Source organism: Panthera onca, chromosome D1 (assembly GCF_046562875.1).
Source record: "Panthera onca isolate mPanOnc1 chromosome D1, mPanOnc1 haplotype 2, whole genome shotgun sequence".
Classification (NCBI taxonomy): Eukaryota; Metazoa; Chordata; class Mammalia; order Carnivora; family Felidae; genus Panthera; species Panthera onca.
Window position 1 is genome coordinate 19,196,404 of NC_138348.1, and position 15,667 is coordinate 19,212,070.

Below are 15,667 nucleotides of genomic sequence, written 5' to 3' on the forward strand. Positions count from 1 at the left end.
TCTGGCTTCTCCATTAGCATAACGTCCTTGAGATTGAGCCATGGTGCAATATTGGTAGTCTATCCCTTTTCATTCCTGAGTAGTATTCCATTTGGTTTTCCATTCTTCAGGTGATGAACATGTGACTTTCCAGTTTTTGACTATTATGAATAAAGCAGCTATGAATGTTCACATACAAGTCTTTGTGTGGACATATGCCTTTATTTCCCTTGACTAAATACTATTGAGGAGTGGAATTATGGATTACATGGTAAATGTTTAATTTTATAAGAAATTGACAAGGTTTTCCAAAGTGGCTATATCATTTTGCACTGAGTGTTCACCACCACTTAGTACTGTCAGTCTTTTTCATTTAGTGGGTATATAGTGGTAACTCAATGTGGCTTTAATTAGCATTTCTCTGAAGAGTAAAGATAATGAGCATCTTTTCATGTGTTTATTGGATAGTCATTTCTTTTTTGTGAAGTGTCTGTTAGAGTCTTGTAGGGGATTTGAGGGACTTGGGGACTGATCAAGGAAAAAGATAAGAACAGAAGCAGTAACATATGAGCTTTATTGGGCAGCACTTGGACAGAGTTGCATGAGTCTTCAGGGTTGAATGAAGTCTCTCACAGCTTGAGACTGTCTGGAGGCTGACAGTGAGGGGGTCGCCATCCAAAAAGGGAGGAAGGCAAGGGAACTCCTAGAGGAGAGGGAAATCGGACAGGGAGCTTACATATCTAGGTGATATGCTCCAGCACTATAGTAGGGCAACTCTGTGTCAGAGCTTGGAAAGTCAGCAGCAATGGTTTGGGGCCTTTATGGCCCACAGCCTATCTTATTGATTGCCAGCAGAGTAGAATGAGGTTACCTGGAGTGTGCAAAGCAGGCAGGTTCTAAATGGCTAAAAATCAACTTGTTTGGGCTATTTTGTAAATAATGAGATGTGTAAAATTTTGAGTTTGACATTAGTGGGCGTTTAGCTAAAAGGTCTCAGACTGTAGTAAAGAAATAAACTTGGAGCCAACACAAAGACCATCTTTTAATTGTTCATTCTTTTTTTAATGTTTGTTTATTTTTGAGAAAGAGCGAGTGAGCGTGGGCAGGAGAGGGGCACCAAGAGGAGTCACAGAATCTGAAGCAGGCTCCAGGCTCTGAGTTGAGCCCAACGTGGGGCTCAAATCCATGAGCCATGAGATCATGACCTAAGCCAAAGTCAGACAATCAACTGACTGAGCCACCCAGGTGTCCCAGATTGCTCATTCTTTTAATAAGGTCGTCTGTCTTCTCATTACTGAGTTCTAAGAGTTCTTTATATATCCTGAAGAGGAATCCTTCATCAGAAGTGTTGCAAATATTTTTTCCCAGTCTATGGATTGTCATTTTATTTCTTAATAGTGTATTTTGAAAAGGAAGTTTTTTTCATTTTAATGAAACCCAATTTATCTACTTTTCTCAACTTTAAAAAATTTTACTTTTAAGTAATCTCTACACCCAACATAGGGCAAGAACTCACAACCCTGAGATCAAGAGTCACATGCTTTACCTACTGAGCCTGCACAGCACCTGTATTTATCAACTTTTTAAAATGCTTCCTATTTTCTGTCTTATCTAAGAAATCTTTGCATTACCTAAATCACCAAGATTTTCCTTTTGTTTTGCCTAGAATTTTTCCCTCTTATGTTTACGTTTGTAACCCATTTCAAGTTAATTTTTGTATATAGTATGAGGCTAGGAATAAGGCTCATCATTTTACATACTGGATATCCAACCGTTCCTACACCACTTATTGAAAAATTATTTTTCCCTACTGACTTACCTCATCAATTTCATTGAAAATCACTTGATATATGTGTACACCTCAACTTTGTCTCATTGATTTATATCTCTATCATTGTTAAAATGACACTGTGTACATTACTATAAAGTAAGTCTTGAAATCAGATAGAGTAGGTCTTCTTTGTCTTGTCTTAGCTACTTTAGAGTCTTTGCATTTCCTTATAAAGTTAGCCTGCTGAACTCTGTAAAAATAATTTAAAAGCCTACTGGTGTTTTGATTGGGATTTCTTTGGATCTATAGATCAATTTGAAGAGAGGTGAAATCTTAACAATATTGAGTCTCCCAATCCATGAACATGGTATTTCTCCCATTATTTTGATATTCTTTAGTTTCTCCCAGCAATGTTTTAGTTTCCACTTATGGGTCTTACACATACTTTGTTAGATATATCCCTAGGTATTTTGTTTGCTATTTAAATGGTTTTGTTTTCTAAATTTCATCTTACAGTTGTTGCTAGGACATAAGCATCTTTAAGGCTCTTTGTACTGTCATTTAAAAGGTCATACCAATTTATATATCCAATCAAATAGGATATTGCCTGTTTGACCACACTTTTGTATGTACTGTTCTCATTTAAAGTTTTTCCCCCTAAGTGTGGCAGATTTAATATAGTTCTACTCTTTCAGTTTACTCTTTTGGACTCTCGGAGAATTATAATCTTCTCTTCTTGGGCAGAGTAGGTATTGTTGGACCTCGGGCACAGAACATTTGCTCATACACATTGCTTTAGGGCACACTATCATCATTGGCCTTTAATTTCTTTTACATCATTCCCCATGCCTTCTCCCACTATAGGCAACTTTTTTCTTCTCCTTAGGAAACCATTCCAATGTGTTTGACACAGGTTTTTTAATATTTTCTTGCAAGACACTTTTGTGCCCATGTGTCTTAAATTTATACAAATGGAATTATGTTATAGACTCGTTTGTTACTTTCATGAAACTGTATTTTTAAAACATATGCATATGTGGTAGATATATGTAGTCCTTTGCTTCTGTCTAATGCATAACTGTATGTATATGCCTCCACTGTATTTTACCTATTCTTATCAATGGTTAAGAAACCCAGATTAGCTTGAAATTTCTGCCACCAAAAAACCAATGTGACTAATATCCTCATATTTGTTCCTTTAAAGACCTGTGTAAGACATCTTGAGGACATATACCCAGAAACAATTTAATATCTACATTAAATTTTGCCAGACTGCTCTCCAGAATGGCTCTAACACTTTACCCTAAGCAACAGTGTATGAGAGTTCCTACCCATCCCCATCCCCATCAGCAATGACATTATCCATCTTTCTAATTTTTGTTAGTCTATTGGGTATAAAGAGATATTTTATTGTGGCTTTAATCTGAACCTCTCTCATTACTGGTGAGTTTGAGCATTTCTTTCTATGTCATTAGCCTGTTCATATCCTTGGTGCATTTTTCTATTGAGGCTCTTAGTTTTGTTTGATGATCTAGGCATTCCTTGTTGTACTAGTAAATACTAATTCCTTGACAGTCTTAGTGAATATATTCTCCTATACTGCTATTTTTAAAATTATGAAATCATTTTTTCCCACTATTTCCCCACATATCTATTGACACAAAACAAAGCACCCAAAACCACAGAGGCTTAAAACAAACCATTTTATTTGCTCATGATTTTATGGGTCAAAAATTGGGAAGTGCTCTACTGGACGGTTCATCCGATTGACACAGCAACCGACATGGCAGGTGGGGCTGGAGGATCCATTTCCAAAATGGCTTCTTCACTTATAGGTCTGGTCCCCTGATGCTCCTTGGCCTCTCCAATAGATGTATCCTCCAGGCCTTATTAAATGACTTTGGCTTTCTCACAACATAGTGATTTCAGGGTAATTGCATCTGTCACATAGTGGCTGGCTTCCAAAAAGCAGGAAGAAATTGTCAGGCCATGTAAGACCAACACCTGGAACTGGCATATCATCCATTCTACCACATTCTCTTGGTCTAAGCAGTCAAAGGGCCTACCCAAAATTAAGGAAGTGGAGAAATACCACCTTTTGATGACACTGTGACAATATCACATTGCAGAAGAGCAGTCAGCTGGGAGATATTGTTGTGGTCATCTTTGGAAAACACATGATGTATTGACAGTTTTATTTTCTTTTGTGAACCGTCAAGCCGTGGCTTAAACTTTCTATCTTTCTTTCTGACTTATAAAACTCTTTATATTACGTATCTCGAACCTTTGCATTTCTAAAAATTTTGTTCTTTCCAACTTTTCCTCCTCAGGTAGAAGACTGTAAGTCAGTTTCATTTACTTTACTATTAGTTTTCTTTTAAAATCTTGTTAGAATGCAAAAAAAAAATATGTATCTCAAAAAAATATATAGAATCTTATCAAGGAATAAGCCATTTCACAGGTATCTTAAATTTTTTTTTTTTTTTCAACGTTTATTTTTATTTTTGGGACAGAGAGAGACAGAGCATGAACGGGGGAGGGACAGAGAGAGAGGGAGACACAGAATCGGAAACAGGCTCCAGGCTCTGAGCCATCAGCCCAGAGCCTGACGCGGGGCTCGAACTCACGGACCGTGAGATCGTGACCTGGCTGAAGTCGGACGCTTAACCGACTGCGCCACCCAGGCGCCCCTCACAGGTATCTTAAAATTAACTCTTATTATATTATAAATTCAAATTCTACAATTATAACAAAGAGTACACGAAAGTTTAAAATCATTGAGGTCTTCATTTTAACTAATACAATGGGCCTTTTCTTTCCATCTTATAAACTGCACATACTCTATTACTTTTGGTTAATACTAAAGGAATAAGTTGGCCACTCTTTTAATACAACTTCACTGAAAATATGGTTCCCACTCCCTCAAAAAAAATTCTTTAAAAAACAATTTAAGGGGCTCCTGGGTGGCTCAGTCGGTTAAGCGGCCGACTTCGGCTCAGGTCATGATCTCACGGTCAGTGAGTTCAAGCCCGTGTCAAGCTCTGTGCTGACACCTCAGGGCCTGGAGCCTGTTTCAGATTCTGTGTCTCCCTCTCTGTGACCCTCCCCCGTTCATGCTCTGTCTCTCTCTGTCTCAAAAATAAATAAACGTTAAAAAAATAAAAATTAAAAAAAAACAATTTAAAATCCAGAAACATGGATTTGAATTTTTTTAAACCATGAAGGCAGTTTACAAATAATTTTTTAGACTCGTAAACATACACAACTGCTCTCTTCTATTCTTTTACATTAAAAAATGTCTTCTTAAATGGTCTTAATAAAAAGTTCACAAATATGTATTTCATGAGAGTGTCAGGCATGAAGTTAATACTGTCTTCAAGTAAACTTGTCTGAAAATGACAAATCATGCATCTCTTCATTAATGACAGAAAAGGTTTATGACAGAAAAGGAAACCAAAGCCACACGTCCTAGTTTTTTTGTAGGTCAAATTCTGGCACTTGGTGCTGAGGTTTGAGGAAGCGATTAACTCATTTTTTCACGGAATATAGAAACACAGCATGTATAGCATTTTAGTTATAAAAATGTAATATGGCAATAATGCTTTATTTAAAATATTTAGTTTGTGATATGTCCAGTACAGATTTCTTTGAATTTATGTTGAGATTCATTGGCCTTGAGATTGTTAAGTGTGTATCTTTCACCAAATTGGAGAAGTTTTCTGCTGCTGTTTCTTCAGATGTTTTTTGCTGTCTTACTCTTTCTCTTCTCCTTTTGGGGTTCACATGAATGTTAGACCTTGTGATACTGTCCATTGCCTCTGTTCATTTATTTTTTTCTATCATTTTCCATTCTATTCATCAGATTGTATAATTTCTATTCTAGCTTCAAGTTCGCTCTTTTCTTCATTATCTCCATTCTGCAATTGACCGCCTCCAGGGAATTTGGGGTTTTTAGTTATTGTATTTTTTAGTCCTAAAATCTTATTTTGTTTCATACACACACACACACACACACACACACACACACACACACACTCTATAATCTTATCTCTCTTCTGAGACTCCTTTTTTTTTTTCAAGAATATTCTTCTTGATTTCGTAAAGCATGGATATTTTGAATATTATGACTATTTGAGAGAAAAAATGGTTTTAAAAGTTGAAACAAATAATTTGTTTAAAAAAATTCCAAAAAAACCCCAAAATGTCTTTTAAGTTCTAGAACTACAAAAAGCATACTGAAGGGAGAAAGTTGAACAAAAAGAAAAATAAGGAAGGCAGAGGACAAAGCAAAATGATCTCATATGGTTTCTTGAAGCTTTAAATACAGGTAGAGTTCTTGTTTTGTTTTGTCTAGCTAGAATTCTTGCAGTGGCAGGACATATGCATATGATCTTTTTTTCTTTCCAATGGTAGATGAAGTAATATACTTTTAAGTTTATTTTTGAGAGAGAGTACATGTGCACATGCAAGCAGGAGAGGGACAGAGAGAGAGAGGGGACAGAGAATCCAAAGCAGGCTCTGCAATGACAACAGAGAACCTGACACGGAGCTCAAACTCACAAACCACGAGATCATGACCTGAGCCGTAGGAAGCTTAATCAGCCAAGCCACCCAGACGCCCCAATGAAGTAGTATCTTTTAATCTAGATACAACCTTTTGAAGTAACTGTTGGTATGCTGTGACTTGCCTATAAAAATCATATGATTAGTAACCTGTCTTCAAGAAATAAGGCCCAGCAGAGCAGAAATAACGTATCCTGTCCTGGAAATATATGTAGGAAGAAGCAGAAAATAAAATTCATCAAAAGGCATGAAAAATTTTTAAAAATTTTCTCCTTCTTTCGAAGCCATATTATCCTCCAAAAGGTGGAGTGGGTGAGGGGTGCACTCCATGTTTAAGAGTACTGCTATCTAAAACCAAATGTATTACACTTGAGAAAACAAAATACATATACAAGTGCACAAAGTACAATAAATAATCCTTCCTCTTCACATAATGTAAATGCAAAATAACGGCCAAATTCTGAATGGGTGGTTTGTCCTCTTATATGGACAGTTTTACCACTCACAAATGTTCACAGATGCAGGAATACATTAATGAGAAATGATTGTTTTCAGCAATGTGAATAGTTATGTACAGGGAAACAAAACTAGAAAGTATTTGTGTAAAGGACTCAAACAGATATTCCTACTCAACCCCTCTCCCCAAGTGTTTCCAAATTTTGGTTACAATCTAAAATGAAAACTTTAATTTTGTTATTTCCCACATTGTATTATTTGGAAGTAAGTTTGTATTTCCTTTTGAAGGAACACCTGCAACCAAAGCCTTTCATTTATAACACCCGTGTCAAGAATGTTACCACTGGGGCAATTCCACTAGCTCAGTCAGTAGGGCGAGGGACATATTATCTTTTGGTCATGAGTTCAAGCCCCACAATGGATGTGGAGCCTACTTAAAAACTTTTTAAAAACCTTTTTTTTTTTTTTTAATTAAAGCAAAAAGAAAAAGAAGAATGTTACCAGTTACCCTTTGATATCACAAAGGGTATCATTTCAAAATGATCATGTTTGACACATCTATCAAATACATATATACAACCTTACGAAACATAGTCACCAGAAGGTAATGGACCTCACCATGTTTTCTGAAACTACAGTTGATTTTTGTGTATTCCAAAATGCCTGTCACACCAGCAGAAGAATTAAAGTGATGGAGGTAGTAAGTAGAGTACGAAACAAAGGCCTCAGGAACTAAATGTTAAAATGTCACCATTTCATAGAGATGTGTCTACTCACAAATGCCAAAAAGGGCTCTTTGAAAATACAGAGATACATTTCTAAACTTAGCAAAGTAAGTACCCACTTACTCTCCAAGCACCTTCTAATGAACCATTTGTTGAGTACCCAAGTCACGGGTAACTTGGCAACTAAAAAAGGTATGCATCTTATTTCAAGCAAATTGTGTTTGTTGTTGGTTTTGAATGATTTTATGATTCAAATCTACAAATTCTAGCCATTCAGTTTTCCAGAGATACCAAACCAACCCACCAGCATTTTATGTCACCAAACAATAACAGATATGAACAATATGCATAATCTTAAAATAAGTTTCCCAATCTTTTTCAATTGGCAAGTTAGTTAATATTCTAAGATACACTGGGGTTAGGTGAGAGGGAAGGAAATACTTTCCTGAGACCTGAATAGAAAGCCAACAGTATTAGTCTATCCATCTTTACCTGAAATCACATTCAACAGAAATATGTATACAAACCCATCCAGTTTTGCTCCCTTCTCCACCATTACTATATTTTCAAATACCAAGTACTAAGCAAACTCAGACAAACTCAATTATGAAAACCCAGTTCATCACAAAACATCAAATGACTTTTTAATGATATATGAAAGTGGCCCAAAAAAATGACATAGAAATAGGTTTTATAGGCCTCAAATATGAAGAGAAAGACAGAATAATTTTTTTCCCTCTCACTATAAATCATTTGTCACATGGTCTGCCCCCAAATCTAAAAAAATTGATAGCTGATTTCCAAAAACACCATTGTACCTTATTCCAAATCCCCCACTTCACCAAACTTGAATGAAAAAACTTTCTAGACACCAATTCTATTGGGGGGGGGGGGAGCTTTTAAATGAATACTGCCTGAGAAATAGCTTTTCGTGGCCAGATAGGCCTCAAGTTACCTAGACAACAACCAGATTGTCTAAATAATGCAGAATTTATGGAGCAGCCCATAGTGGCAGAAACAGTGAGTTTGTGCAGAGGTGTTAAGGCAGGTACTGACCTGCTGGGCAATCCGGTGTTATCTAGAGATTCTGATAGGTGCGGTTACATGTCAGTACACAGTGTCCCTTTTTGCCTCAAGCTGAGAGATTATCCAAAAACAAGTTAAGATCAAAGTGCCCCAACATGCAGAAGTACCCTGTCAGCCAAGAGTAAGGTAACACAGCTAAAAACAAATCTGATTCCCATAAGTACCCCAAAACTTCACAGCAAACAAAGGTGAAGGGACTTGCTCCCTAGAACTAAAGGTAATTGTGATGGTGGTATTTCTTTTAAATTCATTTTTGAATTTAAAGACTGTTCTACAAACTGTTCTACAAACAACTGCAAAACAGTCTTCTGGAGGCTTCCAAAGGTTTAAGAACACATCCAAGTTAATAGAAAAGCATTTCACAAGGAGGAACCGCCAGACACTGCCTCCAAGTATGACCAAACAAGGGCAAGGTTCACCACATGCAAGAGAAAGTGAAGCAAACACACTCGGGGGCACGTTCACAACTCATACAATTTCTTACACTTAAAACAAGACAGACAACACTCAGGACCCTGCCGTCCACACTTTCCAACATTACAGCTATTGCACAAATCCCACCAGACCCCAGAAAACGAGCCCGACCTAACCCCAAATAGGGTCGTGAGCATCAACGACTACAAATACAGAGTCGAACACTGTAAGAGAAGAGGGAGCGATCCAGGATACAAACCACAACCAAACAATGCACACCCCAAACGCTTAGGCGCTAATTATCCAGATATTTTGAAGACTGAATGCCAGACGGCCAGGGTCTGGCAGGCTGGAGCCCCTCAAGTAGCTCGTAGCCGCCAGAGGCCCGGGGGCCAACCTAGCGACACCAGGCCCCAACGTTAACCCACCAGACCTCTCGCCCACCTCCCAGGCACACAATTAACAGGTCCTGGGTGACCTGGGGGCTGTTGGTGGCCTTCTGACGGCACACAGACCCCCCAAGCCGTCCGGAACGACAGAAACCCTCAACTCCTGCCTCGGCGGCGGCCATCATACCAAAAAAAAGCGGACTTTTACGACAACTCCCACAATACCCGCGGCCTACAACTCCCAGAGTGCACCGGGCGGCGCCGCGGTTAACCCTGTCGTAGCGCCCGGGTTGGCGAGCCCTTCTCCTCTCCCCCTCCCAGCACCCAATTGTTGCACCAACTTTCGTCCTCACCATCCCGAACTAACTGTGCAAATTCTGTCAAGCAGTTCCAATTCTGCTATCTCGCAGCCTTCCTTTATCACGCAAACCCCCTCAGCTGCCCAGAAAATTGTCCCTGACAGAGTACTATTTGTTATCCCCAGAGCTCTCTTCACAGTGTCAAAGCTTATCATTTAAGGGATACATTTAGCTTCAATTAACCTTCCCCCTCACCTTTATAATTTTCTGGCATTTTTCTAAATTATTATAGCCCAGATATTTTGGTACTCAATATTATTAACTTAAAAGTTGTTGTCTAAAATCTAGGAAACAACAACAGAGGACTATCCTATAGCTGACTACAATGTTCTCTATCTCCACGTTTTATAAGATAAAATTCCTCAAATATATTCCCTCAGAAAACTCATGCAACTCCAAATAAGTCCTGATAAGAAATATTAGGTGTGGACAATATATGTTTTCAATTTCAAGTTCAAAAGTTTTTAAAGGGAAAACTCTATCGTGTCAACATACTTTGTTTTCCCTTTCTCTCTATTGATAGAAAGATAATCAGAAATAGTATATACTACTACTTTATCCCTTTCTGACTTTAAAATATAGAAAACAACCAGTCAAGAAACATTTTCATATAATTTGAAAAGAAAACTAAGAGTTCATTCTTTCAGAAAACTGCACAATCACATATTTTGCTAATGAAAGGACTCCTTGAAAGTTTCTCATTTTAATTAAAAATAAGTTTTAGGAATGCATTTCTTTTAAATACATTGCCCATAATTTCAGTAAAGCTGACAATCACATTTAGAGATCACTGTATCCTCTATAAATTAAATACCTAAGATATACAGACACAAACTGTAACTTGCTCAGACGTGTAACTGACTGACAGACAAAATAATTGTTTGGTATTTGATGCGTGCACTAAAACAAAAACTAGAGCTCTCCTAAAGTATCTGCTATTTTCCTCGTACCAAAATATTTTTTTTAATGTACATAATGTCTGATTTTTCCACGGAAACATTTTGCCATTTGAAAGGGCATTCAAAATGTATCATGAATTTCAAATCACAAAACTCAGAAATCCTAATATACACAAAAAAAACCCTCAAATCCTTTGTGGAAAGATAGCTCTTCAGCAAAACTCCATACAATTTTGTTTTAAACGTGAGTCTTAATATTACATTTAGCTTATTAGTAAATTTTTTGATCTAGTAAACTACAATGAGAAAATACTTCTCCATCATTTATTTTTTCATCCATGTTACAGTATATAGTTTCATTAACAATTAAGATAAATGCTATATGTCAAGATATAATATATATATACATATATATATGTATATATATATATATACACACTTTAAATTTCAGTTCATTATACTACTTTAGCTTCTGTATTTTTCTAATTTTACCTTAACATCCTAGTTAGAATTCAGGTAGGCAAAGTTACATTTTTTCCTCTTTATTTTTAATAGTTGCTAAATCATAAAATAGTAATGTATATTTTATATATTATTCTCCTGCTGTTTAAATATATGATTCATCAGAAAGTCTCAAAAACATGTCAGAAATGAAAGTGATCTCCTCGTATATTTATAGCATGATTACAACTCTTTTCTCAGTGCTATAAAATTATATTTTCCATTAGGAGGTTAGTTTTTTCTATAATTTTTTTATCTTTAAAAATATAAGATTTAAAAACTGGCATAGTAAAGGACCTTATTTAAAGAGTATATTGGAAATAATGTTAGAATTTTTTTCAGATTACCAAAATTCTTCTTTTAAAAATAACTTAGAAGTTTAGTATATCCTAATTAAGTAATTTAAGGAAGTCTTAACCTATATACTTAATATTAATATGAATGTTTGTATAAGGAAAAAAATTTATTCTAGAAATGAATTCTTCAAATCCATGTAAAAAAATTTAATATTTTTTTCTCCTGAAGTTTTTAGATTCTATTTAACCACATGAATTTTTACGTGTATTTCTTAAAAACTACAACCTCTATGCTAGGATTTTTAAAAATACTTGCATGTAACTATATTCATATATTTAAAATTAGGAGAAATCTTGTTTATATATGTTAATCTTGAGAATATATGTTAATAGAAGACAAACATTGCAATCTATTTCTCTTTCTTTTTCCAAATGTGGTATTGGTGAGAAAGCTAGAATGTACAAATTTGTATATTTTATAACAGATTCTGTATATAATTTCTCTAACTACTTCTTTCATTCTTTTAACGTCATACAATACTTCAAAGTATCTTTAAATGTTTGTTTAGGCATTTTAATTGCATTTTTAGTTTATCTGCTTTCAAACATCTGATTTTCATATATGTGATTTATACTGTTCATGGCAGTAAATTGCACTAATAGAATTCGTGCCCAAAATAGAATGAGTTGCTAATATTTTAATATGCTCAAAAAGTCAGTCTGTCTTCCCTTTTCGTACGTTACCAGTATGACACAGATAAAAACTGAAAAGAGGTCACACACAAAGGACAGGTTCTTGCCTGATTAAACAGATTGTTGATATTTACATTTTCTGATTCCACAAAAGCAATATTTTCCTAGCATGTGAGTATATCCCAGCGTTTAATCTTCTTTGTTACTGCCCAAACATTAAGTAACTTTAATTCACTGGCCTTTTAAAGCAGTGACCAGTCTCTCAAATTTATCTAAATGGTTTATTTTTTTTTTATTATCACATACGTTTATATTTATGTTTAGGAATATTCTAGGTGTCTCTAGATTTTGCAATATATACTTTTAATTTTGTTATGTCTTAAATACTTAGAAAAGATGATGATGGGAATCCTGTGATAATATCCGTCTATTAGAAAGTGCATAAAAAGGGCCTCTTTTCTCCCCCAACAAATTGATCTTTTTAAATGAAAAACTTTCAACTAATTTGTTTTATTTAACTTAAAAAGTCAGCTTTCTATCATCTTCATAATGTTGTATATCAGTTAGCATAAGCAAAGCTTAAGTATATGTTACTTCTTTTTTCTAATTGAAATGTTCTCTTTTCAACAGATGGAAAAACAATAGAAAACGTTTCCTTACCTAAAGATGAAAAGTTTCGCCTTTAAAAAAGTCCCCAAGGTTCTTCAGAAGACAAAACTCGACTTTTATTTCCTATAGAAATACAAAAGATACAAATTAGTGATCACTTTTACTCTGAAAAATCAAAATAGAAAGATGGGTATTTGGATTTTTTGAGTCCTAATTTTAGACAGCAAGGTTTAAATATAATTAAATTAAATCAGTGCTGCCAATTAAAAAATCACCCTCGTTTAAACTTTAAGTTTTACCACAGAACCGTCACAAGATAATAGTTTCTTATACTTAGTTGTTCCGTATTTTACTCTGCTATTGATATATCATATGGGTCTTATTTAGGACTCCATAGTTTTAACATTCTTTTGATATATTTGTCATTAACTATCTTTTTTTTTTTTTTAATTTTTTTTTTCAACGTTTTTTATTTATTTTTGGGACAGAGAGAGACAGAGCATGAACGGGGGAGGGGCAGAGAGAGAGGGAGACACAGAATCGGAAACAGGCTCCAGGCTCCGAGCCATCAGCCCAGAGCCTGACGCGGGGCTCGAACTCACGGACCGCGAGATCGTGACCTGGCTGAAGTCGGACGCTTAACCGACTGCGCCACCCAGGCGCCCCATGTCATTAACTATCTTAATCTGTTTTAAGATGTTTTCTAATACATATCAATGCCTTTTTACACATAGTTTCTATAGGCTAAATTTCTAAACACGTGAAAGAAAAAAGTCCGAGCGCTAAACTTTGTAATTTTCAAAGGCCTTTCTAGCTTCAAATCAATTTCCCCAAAAAGAGATATTTAAAACACTATATACTCTAAGATAGAAATGCTAACTAAAAGTAAGACTTAGACTGAATGTTTAAAAACAATTGTCATGTTCCTCCCTCTGCTTCTCTCTGCTCATAATTTTCTTTCCATTTTAAAACAGGTTTACATTTATTAACTCACATGCCTTCTCCCCAAAGCAAAATTATCTTCTGCTTAGAAAAATTTCAGATTCTTTACATTTCCCCTTAATTTCATATAAGGATCTACTATTCCCAACTCCAGAAGGAGGAAATGAGTATTAATTATACTATTTCTCCCCCAAATTTCTTCTCATAGAGCTATTTTCTAATTTTCCCCCCTGTATGACTCTGCCATACCCCACGTTGTTGTTGTTGTTAACAGACCAACAAGATGTGTCTAACATCCCTCTCCCCAACATCTGAGGGTGTATTCTGGTTTTGTTTTGGGTTTGGATGCATGTATCACAGGCCAGCTAGTGTTACCCTCTCCATACTTCAAACATAACCAGTTTTCACCTGCCACTAGGGGACTTGTGGGCTTTTGTTCACCAGACCTCAGCAATTTCCCGTTCTTCACCAGGACATCCCATTTGGAGTCCTCATGCAGGATGAATAAAGTTGGAGAGTATAGGGGAGTTAGAATGCCAAGCATTGATGTCACCAGTCACCTCACTGAAAGTATCTTGCCCATAACCTTGAGGCTTTAGAACAACACAGAACCTATAAAACTCATGTGCCCAAGCACTAAAATATTCCTTTTTGTTAAATCTCTTGGCTACCTTGGTTCCTAACCATTGTTTTTTTTTTTGTTTTGTTTTGTTTTGTTTTGTTTTTTTAATGTGTCCTTTGTGGTACAATTTTGCAAGTGCAAAGGAGAGGTTTCTTTTAAGGGTAGGAGAACTGACCCCTCACCGTCCAAGCAATTTCTAGGGCAGAGGCAGCATGGCCTCCACCTGGACTAAAAGCTTGCAGAAACGAGCCTATAAATTACACTGTGCCTCAATTTCTTCGTCTCCAACGTGATTCCATCACACAAAGCAACAAGTGGATGCTGAAGTAGGAACCCAATCAAAAGGCAAAAAGAAGAAAGATTGAAACTAACAGACATTTATTCCTCAGCTCCACCCATTTTCCTGAAGCCTTTTCCCCAGCAATGGAGGTGGCCTGTGGTATTGGGCAAGGTTGAGGGGTACAACATGGAAAGTCTCCAATATCCCCAAACCCTACAACAGTGCAAACAGTAATATGGCCCGACATTAACAGCAGTGTTTTCCCTTTTTAATAGAAAAAAAAAAAAAAAAAAGCCAAACTAAGAGCCTCTTTCTAAAATACTGACATCCTAGGTAAATGTTTCTGTAAAGAATAATACAAAAGTGGGTTCACAGCCATAAAAATCTTATCTTTGCTTCAGCCTGGGTGCTGTTGGCTTCTTCTCCTCCATGTAAACACAAACTAGTCCTCATTTATAACCCAATGCTATTGTAACTGGGGAGCAAGCACAGTGGGGAGCCTTTAAACCCCTCAGGGAAACTCCCTCCAACTCGATCCTGGTTCCACAAATTGTAAAGGGAACTCAGCAAAGCATTTTAAGAGGATTCCTGCCCCCTTCCCTGCTCAGAACTCCACGCCAAATTAATCTGATTCATTAGCTCCTATTGAGACACTGCATTATTTAAAAGAAAGCACTAAGCATAAACTTGGTTAAAAGTGATTTTTCTTAGAAGCCAAGGTTTATCCATCCTAAACAGTAACAGATCAACATTAACTGCTTACCAGTTTCAACACCACAGCTGCAAATGGATTAATCCTTCATTTGCTGGAACCAACAGCACTGCCAAACTCTCTCCCAAATTTCCTTTACATTTTAGGAAACCAAGTTCTTAGAAATAGTAAAGTAAGAGTTTTTCTTCTCATGGACTTTTAAACATTAACAACAAATCCAATCCAAGACTCTTGAGCATAAAATTAAGAGTTTTTCTCCCTCCCTCCCTCCTTTCTCTCCCTCTTTTAATTAATTAGGAGAAATTCATGGCCTTTTGCTCTCTGCCCTGCTACCTGGGTATCACTCTAAAATGTTAAGTAACTTCCTCCCT

General features: G+C 36.2%; 1 protein-coding gene across 1 annotated transcript in view; it reads right to left on the reverse strand.

The window, feature by feature from the left end:
• The window catches only part of LOC144612954 (uncharacterized), a 93,175-nt gene that overhangs the window by 12,026 nt on the left and 65,482 nt on the right, over positions 1–15,667 (reverse strand). Inside the window, exon 3 of the mRNA XM_078433383.2 lies at positions 12,792–12,863. Within this exon, the coding sequence (XP_078289509.2) occupies positions 12,814–12,863 (50 nt within the window). The 3' untranslated portion in view covers positions 12,792–12,813. The remainder of the gene's footprint in view (positions 1–12,791; positions 12,864–15,667) is intronic.